The sequence below is a fragment of the Lycorma delicatula genome, chromosome 1 (genome assembly GCF_047948215.1).
Source record: "Lycorma delicatula isolate Av1 chromosome 1, ASM4794821v1, whole genome shotgun sequence".
Taxonomy (NCBI): domain Eukaryota; kingdom Metazoa; phylum Arthropoda; class Insecta; order Hemiptera; family Fulgoridae; genus Lycorma; species Lycorma delicatula.
This window is the reverse complement of record NC_134455.1, coordinates 386,492,765-386,513,391: the sequence shown is the minus strand read 5'-3', so window position 1 is coordinate 386,513,391 and position 20,627 is coordinate 386,492,765. Positions and strand designations below refer to the sequence as shown.

Here is a 20,627-nt window from a genome sequence, read left to right as displayed (position 1 = left end):
GCAGGGAGAATTTTTATAAACATCTATGAAAGACGTATTATACAGGGTGTCCCATATAAAACGCAACCCATCAATCACTCATCCATGAAATTTCAAAAGTCAAGCTTACTCCCCTACTCGTTACTGAAATGGACTTGTCCAACATCTGAACTTCGCGGCGACGCAGTAGAACACTACCGATAGTAACAACAATGCAATCATAAAGTTCAGTGTATTGCTAGAGACAAGATGGTGTTTTCGCTAGATGAACGTGTTTTCATTGTTGAAGTCGTACTTCAGTACGAAATCAGCGGTTTCAGTGCAAGATTTGTTTCGCCATAAGTACCCAGATAAACCAGCTCCTAAAAAACATCAGTATTAAGGTTAGTTGCAAAATTTAGAGAGACCGGTTCTGTTAATAACAAGGAACACAAAAGATCTGCATCAGTGTTGAATACAGATACAGTCACTGAAATCAAAGACCGATTACTCGCCTCGCCAAATAAATCAATGAGACGTTTATCTGCTGAAATTAATTTGTCTAAATCAACTGTTCATCGGGTGACCAAACGATTACAATTACGACCTTATCGCATTCAAACGGTTCATAGACTTGTTGAGCCCGACAAAGAAAAACGGCTACAATATTGTCAACGGTTCCCTCGATTTCTGCGTGAGGGAATTAATGTTATGGATTCGTTATTTTTCACAGATGAAGCACGGTATCATTTGGATGGCTACGTAAACAGCCAAAACAGTAGAATTTGGAGTGCTGAAAATCCCTACGTTTATCAGAAAAACAATAACACCCGCAGAAGTTGGGTGTGTGGTGCGCGATATCGTGGAAGAAAATAATCGGTCCTATTTTTTTCGAGTACACCATTAATGCAGAACGATATCAGGATATTTTATTTCAGTTCATTGCACTCTTGGAAGAGGAAGACAGACACTGCTGGCTACAACATGACGGTGCGACATCGCACTACGCAGGTTCAACTTCTGATTTCGTCGAGGAATTCTTTGGTAATCGTGTTATCGGTCGAGGCTTGTGGCCACCAAGATCTCCAGATTTGACTGCGGCGGATTTTTTTCTACGGGGTTACCTCAAAGAAAAAGTCTACAGCAACAAACCACGAACACTTGAACAATTGAAAGTCAATATTGAACAAGCTGTATTAAATATCCAGCCACAAACTTTGAAAAAAGTTGCAAGAAATGCTGTAAAAAGAATTGAAGCTTGTATTCAAGAAGATGGCGGCCACTTCCAACATTTACTCTAAATGTAAGGTAATGGATGGTAATAATAAAAATTACATTTACACATGCCTTTTTATTATTTCAATACCTACCAATATAAGGTTGGGTTGTGTTTTATATGGGACACTCTGTATAAAAAAAATAAATTTTTTTTAATAAAAATAAAGTTAAAAACCTAAAAAAAACTGAAGTTTTTTAAGGTTATTTTTAACATTTTTATTTGCTGCTGTTGCAACTTATTAATTATTTTTAATTCATTTATTATTTAATCTTGATAACTGTTTGTTAATTTCCTTAATACAGCTGATTTTTTACGATACAGAAACCAAATGTACCTATTTTTTTATTAACTAGACTATATATAATATGCCTTTATTATATATATATATATATAATAAAGGTTACTGTTGCAATTATAAGATTGTAATTGTGTATTTGTGTGTATATAAATGTATATATATATATTTCATTTATATTTAATAGATCAACCCAAGTACAGATTAACTGGAATTTGATTACTTACTTTATTTCATTACATAAGCAGAAGTGCTTTCGCGAACTTAATTCTCATTATCAACTGCATTACATTTTTATATATATAAATGTAATGCAGCTGATATACATTTCGAAAAACATCATAAACTTGCAATATATAATATCATATCACATATCACTTATTAATTTATAGTTTATGTTAAAAATTTTTTAAACTAATTAAATTTAAAGTAAATTTAAATTTACTTTATCATACTTTAAAAACTTACAACAGATTTAAAAAACTTTTTTTAAATTATAAATCAAAACAAGATGTAAAATATAAAAAATTATAAAGATTAAGTATTAATTACAACTGATATTAAAATTAAGATAAAAAATTGAAATGAAACAATTTTTTACACATGTGAACAATGTGACGTCAATATAAACAAATTAAAACTAAAATTAAATTAAAAAATAAAAATTACAAACTTTTTAAGAAAAATCAAAAACTTAAGTAAAGTAAAATTATATGGTAGTTGTTTCACGGAATTTTCTTTACTAATCAGGTTGGAAGGTTGATTACTCAACATTATTTTCAAAACAGATAGTGGTGGTATCTACTGCTGTCTTTATAATAACATTGTCTTCATACTCCATCTGAGGTTGATCTTATTAAATTTATTCTTATATTATATATAATACTTTTCTAAAATGTCAAAACCCTTATTATTCATATCCATAATGCATTTTTTAATTTCTAGTATTTTTAAGTTTGTCTGAATATCTGATATTATGTGCTTAGTTTTAATCAAATGATCTGATTAAAATGAACTTCTAAAATGTTCCATGAATCTGGTTTTAAAAAATCTAGAGGTCTTATCAATATAAATACGGTCACAATTATTACATTCAATTTTATAAATACCACTCAAATTGTATACATAAGAAGGATTATTACGTTTATTACTTATTAGATGTTTTATTATATGGTTATTCGTTCAGTATGGGGGTTAAGACTTTTTATTATCATAAACCTTTGTAATGTGTTTGGCTATTTTATCAGTTTATACATATTTTAAATATACATTGTCAATTTTTTATGTGTTGTTTGTGACAACAAAAAAATTGAAAAATTTGTGTTATTTTCAATTTATACAATTTTTTTTTATTATCTATCAATTCACTATCATAACTATTATATATAGCAATCTGTTTTATAATATTTAATTCTTTGTTTAATTATTTGCTCTATTTACCATATTTGTTATTTGTATTAGTACTAATCTTATGTGACCATGGGTGATTTGAAGCTCTGTGTATAGTGGTTTTGTTAGATGTTGGTTTCCTGTATACTGAAGTTATAAATTGATTATTTTTACCAAACTCAATACTAACATCTAAATAATCAATTTTTCTATTGTTATCAATTTCAAACATAAATTTCAAATCATTATTGTATGAGTTTAACTTATTCACGATTATTAAATATTCATCATTTATCACAGGATTATAGACTACAAAAATATCAATGTATCTAGTCCACATTAAAATATCACGTGTATGTGTTATCATGTAAACTATCTTATCTTCAAACTCCTGCAAATAAGCCTAAGACAATATGGATGACAAAGGGAAACCCATCAGTAGTGTATTTTCATGGGTGTAATATTAGTTATCAAAACTAAAATAATTTTGTTTACATATTTTTTTTATAATAACAATGATATTTTCAATAAATAAGGGATCTTCATAATTTTATATTAATATTTTCTTTAATATATTAACAGTTACTTCTATGGGTATACTAGGATACATATTACAGTTATCATAACTAACCATCCTAGTTTTATCATTTACATTTAATAATTTTAGTTTATTTACTAACTTGTATCCATTTTTTATATTCTATTTACATTCTAACTTTATTTTACTTCTGAAAATTTTATCTAATATTTTAGATATAATGTAAGAAGTACTGGTTTTAAAATTAATTAAAAGTAATTAAGTACGCATAGGTATACCCTGTTTGTGTAACTTTGGTAACCCATTTAATATAGGTGCACCTGGTTCATAGGTGCACTTGGTTCATAAGGGTACAATCTATTATGATATGTTTAATTATTTCTATAAGTAAAAATATTACGAATAAGAACGACATTATCAAGAATATTGTAGTGGATTCCGAAATAAATATAAATACAGCAAACACTAATGATAAAGATATTTTACAGAATACCACTGGCAATAAAATTGTTGATATAAAATGAGGAAATATAAATTTCAAACCCTTGATTAATAATAATAAAAAAATAATCTACAATCTAAATGTAAATTAATTTATAACAGCATTATTTTAAAATCTGACAAAACTCATACACCAGTCATGATATGTTTTAATAAATATAAAAATTTAATGAAACAATATATAATAGATAATGATTTAAATTAAATAAATGACACTTCTAAAAAATTTCTGAGAATTATGAAAAGTTTAGTAATGGAATTTCGTAATATTGCTGAATACTGATCACTCAAGAGTTAATGTAAGGGTTGTTTTTCTAACCACTAAAAGTGTAAATGCCCAATATTGGTGGTCCTAAACTGGTTATGAGATTAATGTATTCAACTAACTAGAATATATTCTCTAAAGATTTTTTTTTTTTTTAGTTTATTTCTAATGAAATGAACTGCACTAAACTAACAGAACACGACAAGATTAAAATACTGCCAGTGCCAACAGGTCAGTTAGGAAACTCCTTTGAGAGTCAAGAACTTTTTATTTTTAAGATAAAACAATAAAAATCAAGGAAAATTTTGCATACAATGAATGGCAAGACAAAACATGAATTATAAATGACTTGCTTTCAAATTACCTGGAAACTGTTCTTCTGAAGGACCTATTGAGGCTAATTAGCAGTGGAATTAATGGTAAATTTTCTGAAAGGGTGTTGCTAATTACCCCTGAAACATTCTTTTCAAGAAAGTTTTCTTTGAAATTTGAAAGCGAGCCATTATATTTCAACAATTTAAAAAAATAACTTCAGCATGATTAAATATATTTTCTTTCTATAAAAGCAAATCTGGTAAAATCTGCAAAAAACTGATAAAGCTAGAAGAGAATAAAGTCAGAACTCATAATATTAGTGCCCCTCTGAATTTTCATAAATATAATGAGGTCATTATGATCAGTTTTTGAAGATTTAAAATGTTAAAAGCGTCTAATTATTGTTATAAAATATAAGTATGAAATGAATAGATTCATAAAATTATCAAACCTTACGAATAACAGCAAGTATTAAATGCAATCTGTCAAGAGCCTCTTGATGTTTATCACAAAAACTTGGTAAAACAGCAAGTAGCAACCTGAATTGGAAAGGTATAAGTGTACCAAGGCGACCGCCATATAATTCTGGATAAAACTGATAATACAGATCTGGGCGATCACAATCCCACCACACACTAGCCTCTGCCTCTGCTAATGAAAAAGCTTGTAATTTTACAAGTAAAGCAATTCTTGTAAACCATAACTGAAAAAGATAAGTTAAAAATAAATATTATTTATGATTTCAATAAAAATTGTTTTTTTTTACTTAAGATAAATATATTATTTAAGAAGAAAATGAAATGTAAAACTCAGTTAAATCACATTAAAAAATCTGCTGAAAAAATGAAATACTTCTCTAAGTTTCTGTAGTTATAATAATTACAGAGTAAAGACTATTCCCTGTTCCACTGCATATATATACAAGGTGTTACCCAATTGATCACAAAATAAACCTATAAAAAATAAATAATTGTCTTAAAAATTATTGGCTTCCGTTCCCTTCTAAGTCTCTTTCTGCATGGTTAGTGTAATCCCACTGTTTTTCCATGAATAGAAACACTTCTCTTAATCATCAAGAATATTCATTGCCTCCCATGATTCAGCCAGGATCCTCCAACGGTTTAAAACATCATTCCTTAAGCTTTAATTTCATTTTTGAAACCAGGAAGAAATTCCATAGGGTCTAGAGATTAGAGAGGGTGTGGAATGACTGTCACATTTACAGATGTCAAAAATTTATGCACAAGTGATACATTACAGGTTGATACATCAACCAAGATTTGTTGCATCAATTCATTTGTAACAGGATGTCATCTTTCAGCCACCTCAGAACATCATAGTAGAATTGACTTATAAGAAACTGTGCTGATGCCATCAATAAAAAAACCACTAACAATGATTTACTTTGAATCTGTCTTGCTTTCTTTGGTAAAGCTCGACTCTTTCACTGAAATGGGAGGTCCTTCGTTTCAGTATTAATAGCCATACTCTTCACTCGTTTAGCCATACACACTCTGGACCCAACTTGAACTTGAAAGACTACTAACTGTTACTCGGCTGGTCCCAGCAGTTCTTATATTTTCTGGCCTGCAGAACCAGTACTTAACCATCCTTTTAATTGTACGTGCCTTCAAGCTTTTCTGTAAGTCCTTTTCTAGAAAGAATCCCTTTGTCATTCCTTCTAGATTCTTTTTTCTTTATTTTTCTCTGTTTCTTCTTTCTGGAAACTTCTCTACCAGTTATAATATGATAGGCCCATAGTCTCATCACAAATTGTAACATGTAAAAAACACACAGACACACACACTTATATATATATAAATATATATGATGTTGATCTGTAATATTAGTGCAACCAGTTCATAGACAACCCCCACCCCTTTCCTTAGAAGAATATGTTGTAGAAAAAGATTACAGTTTTTCATAGTTTTCATAACAATAATTCATAAAAACACTTTCGGATTGGATACAATTCCCAAATTTTACTTTCTTTATTAAGAAAAAAACTATAATTATTTCTTTCTTTTATATTAACTATTGTACTACATAATTGTTGTAATTATTAAAATCAAAACTTGTATTAATTACTGCATTACATGATTGTAATCTATTTTATATTATATTATTATTCATTTTATTTTTCTTAAAAAAAAATTCCTTTTTGTATTATGTATTTTTTTAAATTACATAATAATTATGTAATTACATAATGAATTACATAATTCCTTTTAAATTACACATTCTTTCTAGTATAACACTATAAAACCATTTCTATTTTAAAGACAAAGTAAGCACATATGTGCACATGCTCCCTAGGAGTTCTATGATATTCTACAATCACAGCAAGTTTCATGATGCTAAACTAAGATAGCATGGAACATTCTGTAATGATTTCAGATTACTTTATCATTCTATATACTTTCAAATTACCTTTAAAGATTATCTTTAACTACAATAAAAATTTTAAAAACAATGAACAAGTTTTTACTGACATTTATTTTATAAAATCAAAAAATAAAAATAAAATCAATCAGCAAAATGAATTCACAATTTTTGGCTTGAATTGAAAAAATTAAACTGAAGTTCACCCAACCCTTTTCTTTCATTCTAGAAAAATCATCCCTGCCAGCAATCCTTAACTCTCCTTAAAAATCCTCAGATATTTAAAATATAAATCTATAACAAATTTAAAGAATATCTTGGACATATTGGGTTAGGAATGTTGAAATTTTGAAAAGAATGGAAAGAAGAAACTAGAAAGAGAGGGTAGCTGTTGAATCTTGGTCACACAGTACAAGAGAAAAAATATACTTTTCAGCAGGTGATAATGCAGTGAAAGATTCAAGTGAAAATATCATGGTTGTACAATCTCAGAGAGTGTAAATGATGTATATCAAGTGACCTGACCCATGCAGCTCCTAAACTAATGATCACCATAATTACTGCCAACCTCCAAAGCAGAGTAAGAACTTAAAGAAAATGATGAACAACAACAATCACCCCTTTTATTTTGACCTTAAGTAAAGTTTTCTTTTGAAAATACACAAGAGATAAATCTCTCTATTCACCTTCATAGAAAGAGGAAAATGTACATCTGTTTCATTTCCTTTTGTCCTAATAACAACTGGCTTCTTTTCTTTTATTATCTGATTAATTTATGACATTTCAAACCAAACATCAGTATTCAGTTTGTTAGTATTAGCTTTGAATAAAAGTTCAAAGTTTTATAAATTTGTTCTTCTTAATAATATATTAATGGAGTAACTTGTAAACATATCAATGAGTTTTTGTAGTGTAGTTCTCTTGATATTAAAATTGGCATAGAAAAAATTCAGTAGCCAGGCTTTGGAAACTAAAGTTTTTCTGCTTAAGTTATTTTTAAAAATAAAAGAACTCCTGGCCTGAATTGTTGACTCCTCATTATTAACTCCTAAGCAACTGTTGCTACTCACATAAAATTGCAATTTTTCTTCATATCTAGGAAACTAAGACCTTTTTCCTTTGATGGAACATCAATTTTTATTTGTAACTGTAGGTTTATTTAAAATATTTATTATTTCCAAAAAGAAAAATTATATATATAAGCACGTGCATATTAATGAATAAGTACATTTTTAAAGAAAAAGAATACTGTTACCTGTATAGAATGCACTGTATGTTTACTGGTATGTCCAGTCCGGCCAGCTCCTTGACCATATATTGTTAATAATTGGCCAGTCAAATTTACAGCAGCCCTATAACACTCAGCCTAGAATATAAAAAGAAAAATAAATAAACATATATGTGCAAAATGTAAACCCTGGCCCTCATACAGCCAAGTCATTCAAATTTTTAAAATTGAAAAATACCTGAACTTTATGTAACTTAATCATTTTCATTAGATAGAAACATTCATATTCTGATTTACAGATTTATACTCTTTCCTTCAGAAGTATTTAAAATTATTTGTCATTCAGTTCTCTGAATAGCAATTTGAAAAACAAATTTTCTAACAATGGTCTGGATTCTTGGAAGTTTCTCTTAGAACAGTCAACGTTTCAAGTCTAATTAAATGGAGATTCCATTACCTCAAATGATTTTATGAACAATTAATTCAGTTTCTTCATAGACATTGACAAAAAAAGCCCTTTCGGCATGATGGAAGGCAGAGGTAGGAAAAAAGATTTCCACCTTAAAAGTTAAGAAAAACTTCAAATCTACTTAATACGACAATGGCTGCATGTAAAAAAATGCTTCACATATTTAGTATACAACAAGCTCCATCTTCTTATAATTCCAGCAACATTTTGGTTATCCCTTGCCGTAAGGATTGGTCATATAAAAAATTGTTCCAGACAAAAGTTTTAGGTAATGATTAGAGGACTAACGACCACTTTAAACCAATTCACTGTGTCTATTAAGGGAGGTATGATTATTTTGTCTTCAAAACCCCATTTTTTCCATCCCCTGGGCCAATGGTTGGTGATAAAGACTTCACTTACAAAAGTTTTAGGCCCTTATCCAAAGAATAGCAGGAACTTTTAACGAGTTTAATATTTTACTTAATAAGAAAGTAATAGCTATACTTTGTTTTTTCGAAAAAGCCACTATTTTCAGCCCAATGGTCCAATTTTGCCTATTAACAAACTCGACCGAGATTTTGGGTTGTTATATTTTATGTAACAATTTGAAAGTGATTGGCGCAAAATTATGGTAGTTATCGTATCCACAAGAAAGTGATATATATATATATTTATAAATATACTTTTGAACTGATGATGGTTTTGGAGTCTGGGGGATGTGAAACGCAAAGGTATGTCAAAATTTTCCAGAAGTCAAATCGTGGTACCCATTACAATAGGTAACTAACTTTCTTATGAAATCTACCTAATTATATCTTTATTTGACCAAAATACAATCAAATCTAATAAATTCTCCACTTTTGAATTACAAGAACTAAATGTCAATTTTATCCTCGTAACTCTGTTAATACATAACATTTTTACGGAAAAATCTATTTTAACTGAAAATTCTTGATCCTTTCCAATAATGAGCAATTTAGGTAATTAAAATTGTCAATGTTAAGTCTCAATTGAACTTCTAACTCAAAACAAATTGAAATAAATTTAGTATAGATTAAAAAGGAAATGACACAAATTTTTAACAAATGTGGGTAGAAGAAGTGTGGGATGACACCTACTTGAGCGAGCAATTATACTTCCAAGGGTGCATTTTACTTCTAAAATGCACTTACAGAACAGGAAAGATCCCAGCCTTCTGCATAAAGTTCTGAACCAGCAGCACAAGAATGTAATGAGAAAACAGTACCTAAGTGTGGTAAGGAAACAGACAAGTGTTTGTTTTTTTGAGTCAAAAAAAACACAATCCATCATCACAATGTACGGGTTTATATATAATGTTTGTTTTTATGAGAATGATATTTCCAGAATGTAAAAATGACATATATAGTAATTCGTTTTAAAATAGATTTACTAGTTCTATAAATAGCAAATTTTGAATTGTATTTAAAAAATTGTATCTACAATAAAATTGAAATAAGTAAGTGAATTTTTTATTATAACTTATTGCATAAGTTTTAGTTAGGCCCAAAAATAAATTTTCAGCGCTAATTTCTTCCTCACTCAAGAGTCATCAGACACCACTGACTGATGGCTGTTTAGGAGATAGGTGTCTCCTTCTTATAAAAAATAAAAAAAATAAGATGTCTGAAGGAAAACAGTAATAAAATTTTATCAAAAATAATAATGCACTGGAAAAAAAAACCTTATACTACACAGTAGAAGGAGAATTGTGTCGGAGACAAACATTAGGCCTAATGATGGAGTAAAGTGTGAAAAATAAAGAGTATTTATGCACAGCACTAAGATATAGTCCAGAAGTGGGTGATTTAAGGAGTAGGTTGTCAGGACCATTCAGTCTGTAAGCAGTGGTGGAGTGGCAATGGAACTTCTACTCTACTACTATACTGCACCTATACATTGGGCCTGTCTAAGAAAAATAGCAGCTGCTATTTTGAAACAAAACTGCTACACAAATATGTTTTTCTTCCTAAAAGCAAGGAAACCTACTGTAAAGTTTCATAAAAATCAAAACAGTGGCTGTATGGTACCACAAACCTACAAACAAAGTGCAAAAACATAAAATAAAAACAGGTCCTTTGCTGTAAATTTAAACATTTTCTTTATTAAAACTGGGATGATCCATGAAGTGAAAACATATATTTCTATAAATAATTATTTATTTATTCTGTAACCAATAACACACTTAAGCCCAACCACAATTACTTTTAAAACAAAAGAAAAATTTCACTAGACATAACTTCTCTATGAAGGAAGTTTTCTTTATCAATATAAAATATAAGATTTTAATTATCTTTAAACCACAGACCTGTATGAGATCGCGTAATCCTCTCTCATCTTGTGTAACATCATTCATTATTAAAACCTTTCTCTGTGATGCTTCAGCCTCTCCAAGAAAATGTGTTACTACTTGCTGCACATTGTCAACCTACAACAAAATCAGTTTAAATTTTGAAGCCACCATTATTTTTTCTTAACTTAAAAACTCTGTAGTACAAAAGAAAAAACAAAAACATACTACTAATTTTCCTTTTCATTATTTTATGAATTATAGATGTACCATTTTGGTGGGGGAAAATGCTGATTTAAAATGTAAAAGTGAATAAAGTTTTTTTTTTTTTTCAACCTATAGTCAATTGTAAATGTATCACATGCATTATTTTCATTCAACCATGACTGCACTACTTAGATCAATTCCATTTTTATTAGCACGGCTTTAAAATGCATTTTCTCTTAGGTAGTTTTTCTCCCACCGTTTCTTCATCCAACTTCTTCAACTTCTCTAACTTTCATTTCTTAACTACCTTTGTCTATTTTTAAAGTAATTTTCACTTCCATCATAAGTAGCACATGATCACTATTGACATCTGCACTTTGTAATCCATTGGCTTTCTTAATAGCATTTCCATACCTTTCATCTACTAAGATATAGTTTATCTAACAGCAAGGTTTATCCAGGGAGGATACACACATATATCTTTTAGATTTTTGAACAAAGTGTTGATAATTTATAACTTTTTCTCTTGGCAGAATTCTAATTCCATTCCATTCCTTCCCACAAGCCAAATTTTCCTACCCTACTTCTCCCTTTACCATTTCCAACCACAACATTCCAGTGTCTTATCAATACCTTAATCTCAGTTTTACTTCCTTGTACGAAGTAAAGGAAGTATTGAAAAATTTTGGTTTTCAGATTTAAATGGATATATTCAATTTGACCATCCCTGAATCCATTTTGCCTAGTTTCGGCATGAAATCTGTATGTACATACATATGTATCTTGTAAAACTCAAAAACGATTACCCAAAGGATGTTGAGATTTTGGATTTAGGATTGTAGTAACATCTAGTTGTGCATCTCCCCTTTTGATTGCAATCGATGGACCAAACGTGTCCCAAAAAGCCCAAAATCCAAAAAATTTGGATTTTGGACTTTTTCTTAACTGCATTAATAAGCCCTGATTGAAACCTTTTCAAAAATATATCATAAGTGGTACTTATTTTCATGCTTCTAGAGTTATAGCCAAATAAAATTTTAATTAATGAAATATTAGAATCTTATAAGGGGAAAGCACATCGATTCGAAACAGACTTCATCTATTTTTTAATTTTTTTTTTTTTTTTTTTAATTTAAATATATTGATTTATTAATAAATGATTGTAAAATGATTTTTTACTATAAATAATAATTACAATAAAAAAAAAAATGAAAAAATATCAGAAGTTATTAATGAAATAAATTTTATGTACTTTTCATTTTAAAAAAAATGTATATATAATTTAATATGCATACAAGGAAGTTATGTGGGTATCCACATCAGATTTTTTATTAATATACATGTGATCATAAACTATTCAGTGCACTTTAGGTGTTCAGATAAAGTGTTGACTTACATGCATGTTTTACTGTTGAACAGGACATTTCGAACAGTTTTGTTTATAACATTTATTAACCTCAAACAAGTTCTGCATGAACACCTTTTATGGTATGTAAAATGTCTAAGCAATATTCAATTTCTCACTAAACATAATGAAGAATATTTGGAGTTATTCCATTAATTGAATGTCTGATTTTTCTTTTTAGTTGATTGATGTTGACAACCTTCATTACATATACCCTTCTTTGACAAACCCCCAAAGAAAAAAACAAGTAGTGTAACATCAGGGGATTGAGGTGACCAGAAAACTGAACAATCACAGCCATTCCAACGTTCAGGAAATTATTCATGTACGTACTCCCTAACATGTAAACCCCAGTATAATAGTGCGCCATCTTGTTGGAAGTAAACATTGAATTGCCGATGTTCAATTTGTAGTACTGCATACTCCTGTAACGTGTATGTGCTAGAAACCATTGGCTCGGCAAAGAAGAATGGTCTGATCACTACATAAGCATTCAATGTACACCAAATGTTAATTTTCAGGCCATCAAGTGTATGTGGAATGGCATGAGGGTTCTTGCTACCCCAAATTTGATCATTATGATAATTAACATGGCCAGAAACATGGAAGGTAGCTTCGTCAAAGAAACTACTTTTTCTATAAACACATCTTCATTCACTTTATCAAGAACATCCACAGCAAAATTGTATCAACATGGTTTATCTCAAAGTAATAAATTACTTTGCCTGCCAATACCTTTTTTGGCAGATCTGCCAGCACCATTTTTATGTACTATACACCCTGTATCATTGAACTGCTAACACCAACGTTTAATAGATTCTTTATTAAGAGGATCAGAGCCTACTCTAATGAAAGACATCTTCAAACAGTAATAACAGTTCCGCTTTCTTGTAACCATATTACATACATTGCTTTCTCCTGCATAGCACCCATTGTTAAACTGACGATCCCCCTGTTGTTACATCATGCCATCTTATTCATTCAAGGTCATCAGTAAGTCTAGTATCTACACTAATGTTTGAAAAAATCAATGTGCGTTAAATTACTTTATTTATTTTTCATTAACTCATAAAATGCACTGAATAATTTATTTTCACCCTGAACTACATTCTTTCATTGCAGGCTAAGAAATCCGCAAATATTAGTTATATCTGCATATGGCTGGAGTTGGGAGGACAAGTGACAGTCAGACAGTATTTAAGATTTTCAACCCAGGCATTTTTTTTGCTGGTCTGGAATTGCTATAAAGCATTACGGCATCTCTTATTCCTTAATAATGTCAAGTTACATGGATACTCAAGAATTGAAAGTAATAAGAGGGCTAACTTTATATTTGGTTTAAAATAAGCAGATGCTACATTTATTAGTCCTGAGTTTGCGGAGTTATGACAAACATGGCCAGAACAGTTGTTAAAACAATGACTTTCAAAAAATGAGTAAACCTAATGTGTTATAAATATTTAACTGTTTCTCAGTCAGGAACCTAGGAACAACATAAGTTAAATTAAGCACTACTAATTAAAACTTTTAATTACTTTTTTTTACAGTAAGAGAGATCTAAAAGATAGAATTGTGAACAATCATGGGTAAACATTTCAAATCAAGACATAATAGATAGCTAAGATTTCAACCACCTAAACTATTATACCGAGTTAAAGTAAATTCATTTTGCAAGTTTTATTAAAATAATTTTATTGTTTTTGTATAACCCTGAAAAAACAAAAAAACTAAAACAATCAACATAATGAACAAGTTAATAGGTAGAAATTGAATGATGAGGTTTTGTCTCAGTTTTGTATATGCAAAGATAACATGAAAATAAAACAAAGCATAGCAATTTTACAGTCTAATTTTAATTATAAACACATTATCCAGAAAGCATATAAGACAAAAACTATGTCACTTGCTTCATACAAAAAATTGTGACATCTTATAATTTTTTGGAGATTACAATTAATCTTCATCAAATGAATCTAAAAACAATTTGTATATACAACATAATTCTTGTATCAGAATCAGCTGAATATCTCAGAGCATTGATTATTACGCTTAAATAACAACTTGTATACAAAACCTAGAAGTTTTACGACTGCTTTGCAGAATACGTATACAAAATACTTGGAGCGAAAGTGTAGCTAATACTGCGAGTTGAAAACAAAATGATTGTGATGATTCAGGAGGTTAGGGCAATACTTTGAAAATTCATTCTAGAGGCTAAAAATAAGAAAAAAGTACATATAAACATAGGTACAAAAATGTTTCGTCAGCGAGTTATACAGGGTGAAAGATTTCGCCCGAGTTTCAGTTCCTCTGGGTAAATTAAGGCTTTCTGAAATTCTGGGAACGTCAATTAAGGGGCATATTAACAGTGGCATTTTTGAAAGTTATTAAACCACATAAAATACTACTTGTAAGCAACATTTTATCATTGAGTTGTCAAAGTATTGCCCTCTCCTCCTGAATCATCCTGTATATCATGAAAGTGTTCCGAAATTGTTATGAAAGTTATCAAAGGTTTACGAAGTTATCCAAATTTATATATTAAAAATAAACCCATTACAATAGTAAAATTTACAATCATATTCAGACGTTTTTTAACCATGATAAATAATCTCATTGATGACTAAAAAAATTTTAAAATGAGAGCATCAGAATTATAATTCAAATTACCTATGAAACTAATAGCTGATGATCAAGTTGAAAAGATTTTACCAAATGCACTGAAAAAAATTTAACCTAAGTTAAAGAAAAATATTCCGCTCAAGTAGAACAGCAATAATATAATAAATCTGAAATCATACGATTGGTTGATTGGACAATATATCAAGTCTAGTCAATAACTATTCATCTGTTATAATAAGATTCTTCTTATTTTTATGAAAAATAAATATAATTTTTTTTTAATACATAAATACAATTTTTCAAAATATCATGGCCCTGCACCACCAAATAGTACTAATTGTAGAATAAAAACTTTACCAATTTATTTCTGTTTTATTTATTCCTTTTTTAATAAAACTAGTATAATCTCTTTAAAATATTTTTTTATATTTAATTATTTCAAGTATACACTACCTAGTACTATCAAGTACTGCTATCTAGCGACGTGATTCATAAATGAGTTAGAAGAACAAAAATTTCACATTTTCAAATTAAAAAAATATGAAATTACAAAGATTATCATATATTTATAAAAAAAAAAACCTTTATTCATTAAGAACATCTATTTCTGCGATGATATGCAGGTTTATTTCATCAAAATTATTATTTTTTTTATATTTTAAACAATTTTTAAAATGTTGAAATGTTGATTTGCGAGTTGGTCAGAGTAAATAAGTCTTCGATGTTTCTGCCATTGGACAAACTCTCATCAGCATCATTCTACCAAATGACTTCATAAATTTTTGTTTAAACTTTCCTCAAAGTTCAAAAACATTCAAAAGTAAAGAAAATAACAGTAAAAGAAAACATTCAAACTAGCTCAGCAGTTTACAAGTCTTTCAAGTGAAAAGTTACAATCACACATATAAATTCAAAACATGTGTTTAGATTTACGTAAATAATAATTTGAACAATCAGAATGAACTAAATCCTTTCATTTGGCAACACACTCAACAATTTCACAAAAATAAATTAACATTTCTTTATGAATAAAATTAATATACAAATTATAAAATACAAAAAAATTCTGAAATTATAAAGTTAGAAATATTGATTTAAAACTATTTAACTGAAACATTAATCATTAATACCAAATTCGGCCACCAGCGCTGTCACCAGTGTTGTTAACAATGGAAGCATTTACTGGTGCAGAATGTGCTTGCTGTATGTTTTGGTTTCACGATTTGGAGTCAGTAACTGTAGTTCAATGTAATTTTCATAGAGAGTACACTACGAAGCCTCCTAGAGGCATACAATTTACTCTTGGCACCAAACCTTCATTGAGGTAAATTGTTCTGTTAAATATAGAAAACCACAAGGACGCCCACACATCCCTTAAGCTGCTGTGGAACAACTCAGAGAAAACTCTGCACGTAGTCCAAAGAAATTAACGCAATTTGCATCATGTGAAACTGGCATTTCACAAAAGACTGTTTGGCACATATTACATCAATGATTGCATTTGAAGCCATACAAACTTACCGTGGTTCAATGTATTATAGATAACAACAAAGTTGCTTGGCTGCAGTTTGTGTGGAAATGATGAATAGAACTGCAAATGATGACACATTTTTAGTGATGAGTCAATATTTCACATCAGTGGCAAGGTCACCCATATCTTACAGATATCAGGTAGCAAAAACCTTCATGAAACTTTTCAGCACATTCATGATAGTCCTAAGGTCAATGAATTTTGTGCCCTAAGCTAACAAAGGTCGTATGGCCCGGTCCGTTCTTCATTCAAGAGGCAACCGTAAATGGTATCATTTATCTTGATGAGCTTCAAAATTTTCTAATTCCTCAGTTTGACGGTCTTTCCATTAAAGATCGGATTCATGTACCCTCATTTGCCTGCTGATCTTGTTCATAAAAGACTTTGAATTAACACAGTAGTTGCGGAGGTAAAGCCTGACTTGCTGGCTACAGTTTGCAATGAAATCAACTTCAGGTGGGATGTATTTCTCATTACAAGTGGAAGGCATATCGAACAAAAATGAATGTTGGATGACAAACTTGAAAAAGTTTTTCTATGAAATGAGACCTCAACCAAATTTGTATATTAGCTCAATAAATTTTTATACACTTTTAAAATTATGAAGTGCTTTTTGAATCACCCAGCAGTATATATCATGCATGAAAACCTTAAATTCCAAATTATTGTACGGTCTTCTAAATTATAATTCAATTCATAGAAAAATACAAAAACTTGTCGGCTGAAAAAAAATTATTATTTATTCATTAACACAATGAAGAAAAAAATAATAGTCTACCATATCTTCCTCTAAAATAACTCCTGGCATAGTTAAAAGTTCTCGTTCTGGAAAATACGTTCCTGGAATAGCAGTGGCAGCAGCAATCAGTGTACGACGCGTCTGCTCAGATGGAATCCATGCATCTCGTCTTCTTTCACATTCTCCATTAGTTCCCTTACCACTAAGAAAAGGATCTTCAAACACATCTGTAAAATCCATTTTGATATTATTTTATAATATATAAAGAGCTAACTAAGAAAATATTTAAATGACATAAAGATTCAAATACAATGTTCAATCATTCTTAATACAAAAAGATTATCTGGCAATAATGTTTCATAAAATATTTTTAACCCCTGAATTCCTACTTGCTTTTATTTTCTTATTAAAAGCAAAGACAGCATGATTTTAATTTTACGCATAGAGCAATTATTAAAGTGAATCAGTGGTAACACTATTCTATCAAATTTAGAGTTCCTAAAGTTCCTGTTCATACCAACTAAATTTCTATTTACTTCTAGATACAAGTATTTTGTAATTAATAATATAATTTCAAAAAATGTTTCTTTTGAACTGTTCATCATTAAAATAAATAATGAGGTCCATTTATTGCAAAGATCTTTAATTTTTCAATTTTCCCTTATAATTTAAATAATTTTTTCTCAGCTCTTACTGACAAACTTCCAGTATATTTTTATACGTATTTTGTCTCATAAAAAAAATTCATCTGTTCATTCAAGTGCTACTGTAGTATAATAAGATTACAATACAAATGAAATATATGACAATTATGATAGAAAATAACCACAAAAAATTATGATATGAGTGCTAAGGAAATTGTTGAATAATCAATCAAGGGATGATCTTATTTACAATTTGTGTTATGTAAACTTAACATAACTTTTATCACTATCTGTAATAATAAATCTAATCATATTCCGGAAATTTTTTATCAAATTTCAAATAAAGTGTGTGTATAGCTGGAAAAAGTTTGATAGTATTTGATTTTGATGATAAAGCTGTTAAGGGCAGACTTAAATCTTCAATCTAAAAGATCTGAGAAGAATTCAAATAAAATCTGATATCCATCTTAAAAACCAGGAATCATCAACCTTATAAATTTGTAATTAAACAAAGGGAAGAATTGTTTTTTACAATTTATCTCTAGTGTGTACATGGAGGCTAATCAACATTTACAATAAAAATAAATTATGTACAAATAACAGCAATGTGTGTATTGAATACAACAAAATAAACTGAATATTAAATCTAAAGAATAATTAACTTAAAAAGAATATTAATAAACATATACAGCTTAAATCAATTTTTTTATTACCCAGGGATTAATCTGATAGATGAAAGTCTACTGATGTTTACATGTAATCTTAGAACTGAAGGCTGATGACACTGTGGATGTGTTCATATTGTTATCATAACTAGTCGGACTGTAAAAACAAATTCAACATAAACAATGACTGCAACAAAATTTCAAATTGAAGACTATGTTAGCAAGGGCTACTGCAAAGCACTTGGTTCATAACAATGATAGAAGAGGCAAAACCTACACTGAAGGCAAAGTGTAAATGGTAAAACATAAAGCATATAAAAAGGAATTCAAATGAACTTGGTAAAATGCAATAGTCATTTTGTTTAACACTATTAGAAAAAGCCCCAAATTTATTATATGACAAATTATAAAAACCACAAATACAAATCTAGTAATTGCCAGAATTTCACAATTCTGAGTTTTAACCTACTATGAGCAGCCTATATACTTAATGATAACTATATAACTAGACATGCTAGCAAAGTTAAAACACCCTGTTACTAAGGTAGGGATTAGAGCCATGAATATAATTAATAAACTTACTTCCTGGATTAAATTCTGGAGCCTGAATAAGGCTGGTTGGCCCTGACGAAATACCCAAACTGAAATCGACTGGCAAACTTGGGCTACTTTTAACAGATGCTCCAGGAATAGAATGGCCGTGATGTGACCCTATCATATCAAAGAAATCCCGTCCTGATCCACCATCAATTTGTTTTGTAATATTTTCTTGCGAAGAAAAAATACGACAAACAACGGGTTCTTCTTTCCCTGCAATGTCAATCCCTTTACCTATGCCGTTTTTACAATCTTCCTGTTTTTCGGTGGTTACAGAAACAGTAGTATTCACAGAATTAGAGTTTGATGCAGCGTGAAATAAATCACTAGACGAATTACTTCCAACAACACTTCTCATAAAAGCTGAACTGTCGCTGCTGGATGAGATATCATCAAAAAAATTACTATGACAATCTGAAGACTGAGTAAAATATTGATTAACTAGTGGGAGGTTGCCACGGATAGGGGTCTTTCCATCCTGAGACATTTTAATTAAATTAAAACTACTTCATAAACACCACACTGCCACAACACATTACTTACAACATAACCACAACAAATACAATTCAATTCGATAAACATAGTTTTTACAGCAGTATCGATATATGGCTGACAATCGAAACACCACCTCAGAATTTCAAAACGTAAATTGGTCTTGCGATATCGATAAAATCTGCTAACTAATCGAAAGTTTAACTTCTTTAATGAATTAATATATTAGTATCAATAGTTTTTAATACTCGGCATTATTAAAAGCAAGTTGTTTTTAAAAGTTATATTAAACTGTTGCGTTTTATGTTAGAAACGCTTTAAATTGTAAACAATATATATGTATATAACTGCTAAAAATTATCCTTATTGTTCATAAAATCTAATTTTATTCAGTGTTAAATTATTTTACATTGAAAATTTATACCATAGAACAGGTTCATCTGAGTTACGGCTAGTGAAAGATTTCACTCGAATTTCAGCTACCCCGGTGAAATTTCACACTGAAATTTTTAGGACGTTAATTAAGTGGCAGAATTAGTGATTTCTTATGGGTTTTGTCCTGAAAGTCTAATAAAACAGGCCCCACAACCGCATCTGCAGTAGTGGGGTGAAAGCCAATAAATTGGAGCAAAAACCCCTGTTTTTTTATGTTTGACGTACAATAGCTCTACTAAATGGAAATTAAACGCATAAAACTTTTAAACAAAACTTGTAGAGAATTTAGTTCTGCACAAAATGGAGTAAGATAAATTGAATAAAACAAAGACGGGTTAGAAAAATTCGAATTTTATTTAGAAATAATACACTAGACCAAAG

At 29.5% G+C, this 20,627-nt stretch overlaps 1 protein-coding gene across 1 annotated transcript in view; it reads right to left on the bottom strand.

The window, feature by feature from the left end:
• Positions 1-19,868, bottom strand: part of LOC142317324 (trafficking protein particle complex subunit 12-like) — a 40,306-nt gene extending 20,438 nt beyond the window's left edge. Inside the window, exons 1-5 of the mRNA XM_075353781.1 lie at positions 19,305-19,868; positions 17,453-17,640; positions 10,928-11,047; positions 8,178-8,288; positions 4,992-5,243 (exon numbers count right to left, since the gene is read on the bottom strand). Of these exons, the coding sequence (XP_075209896.1) occupies positions 4,992-5,243; positions 8,178-8,288; positions 10,928-11,047; positions 17,453-17,640; positions 19,305-19,806 (1,173 nt within the window). The 5' untranslated portion in view covers positions 19,807-19,868. The remainder of the gene's footprint in view (positions 1-4,991; positions 5,244-8,177; positions 8,289-10,927; positions 11,048-17,452; positions 17,641-19,304) is intronic.
• Between the last annotated feature and the right edge of the window lie 759 nt (positions 19,869-20,627).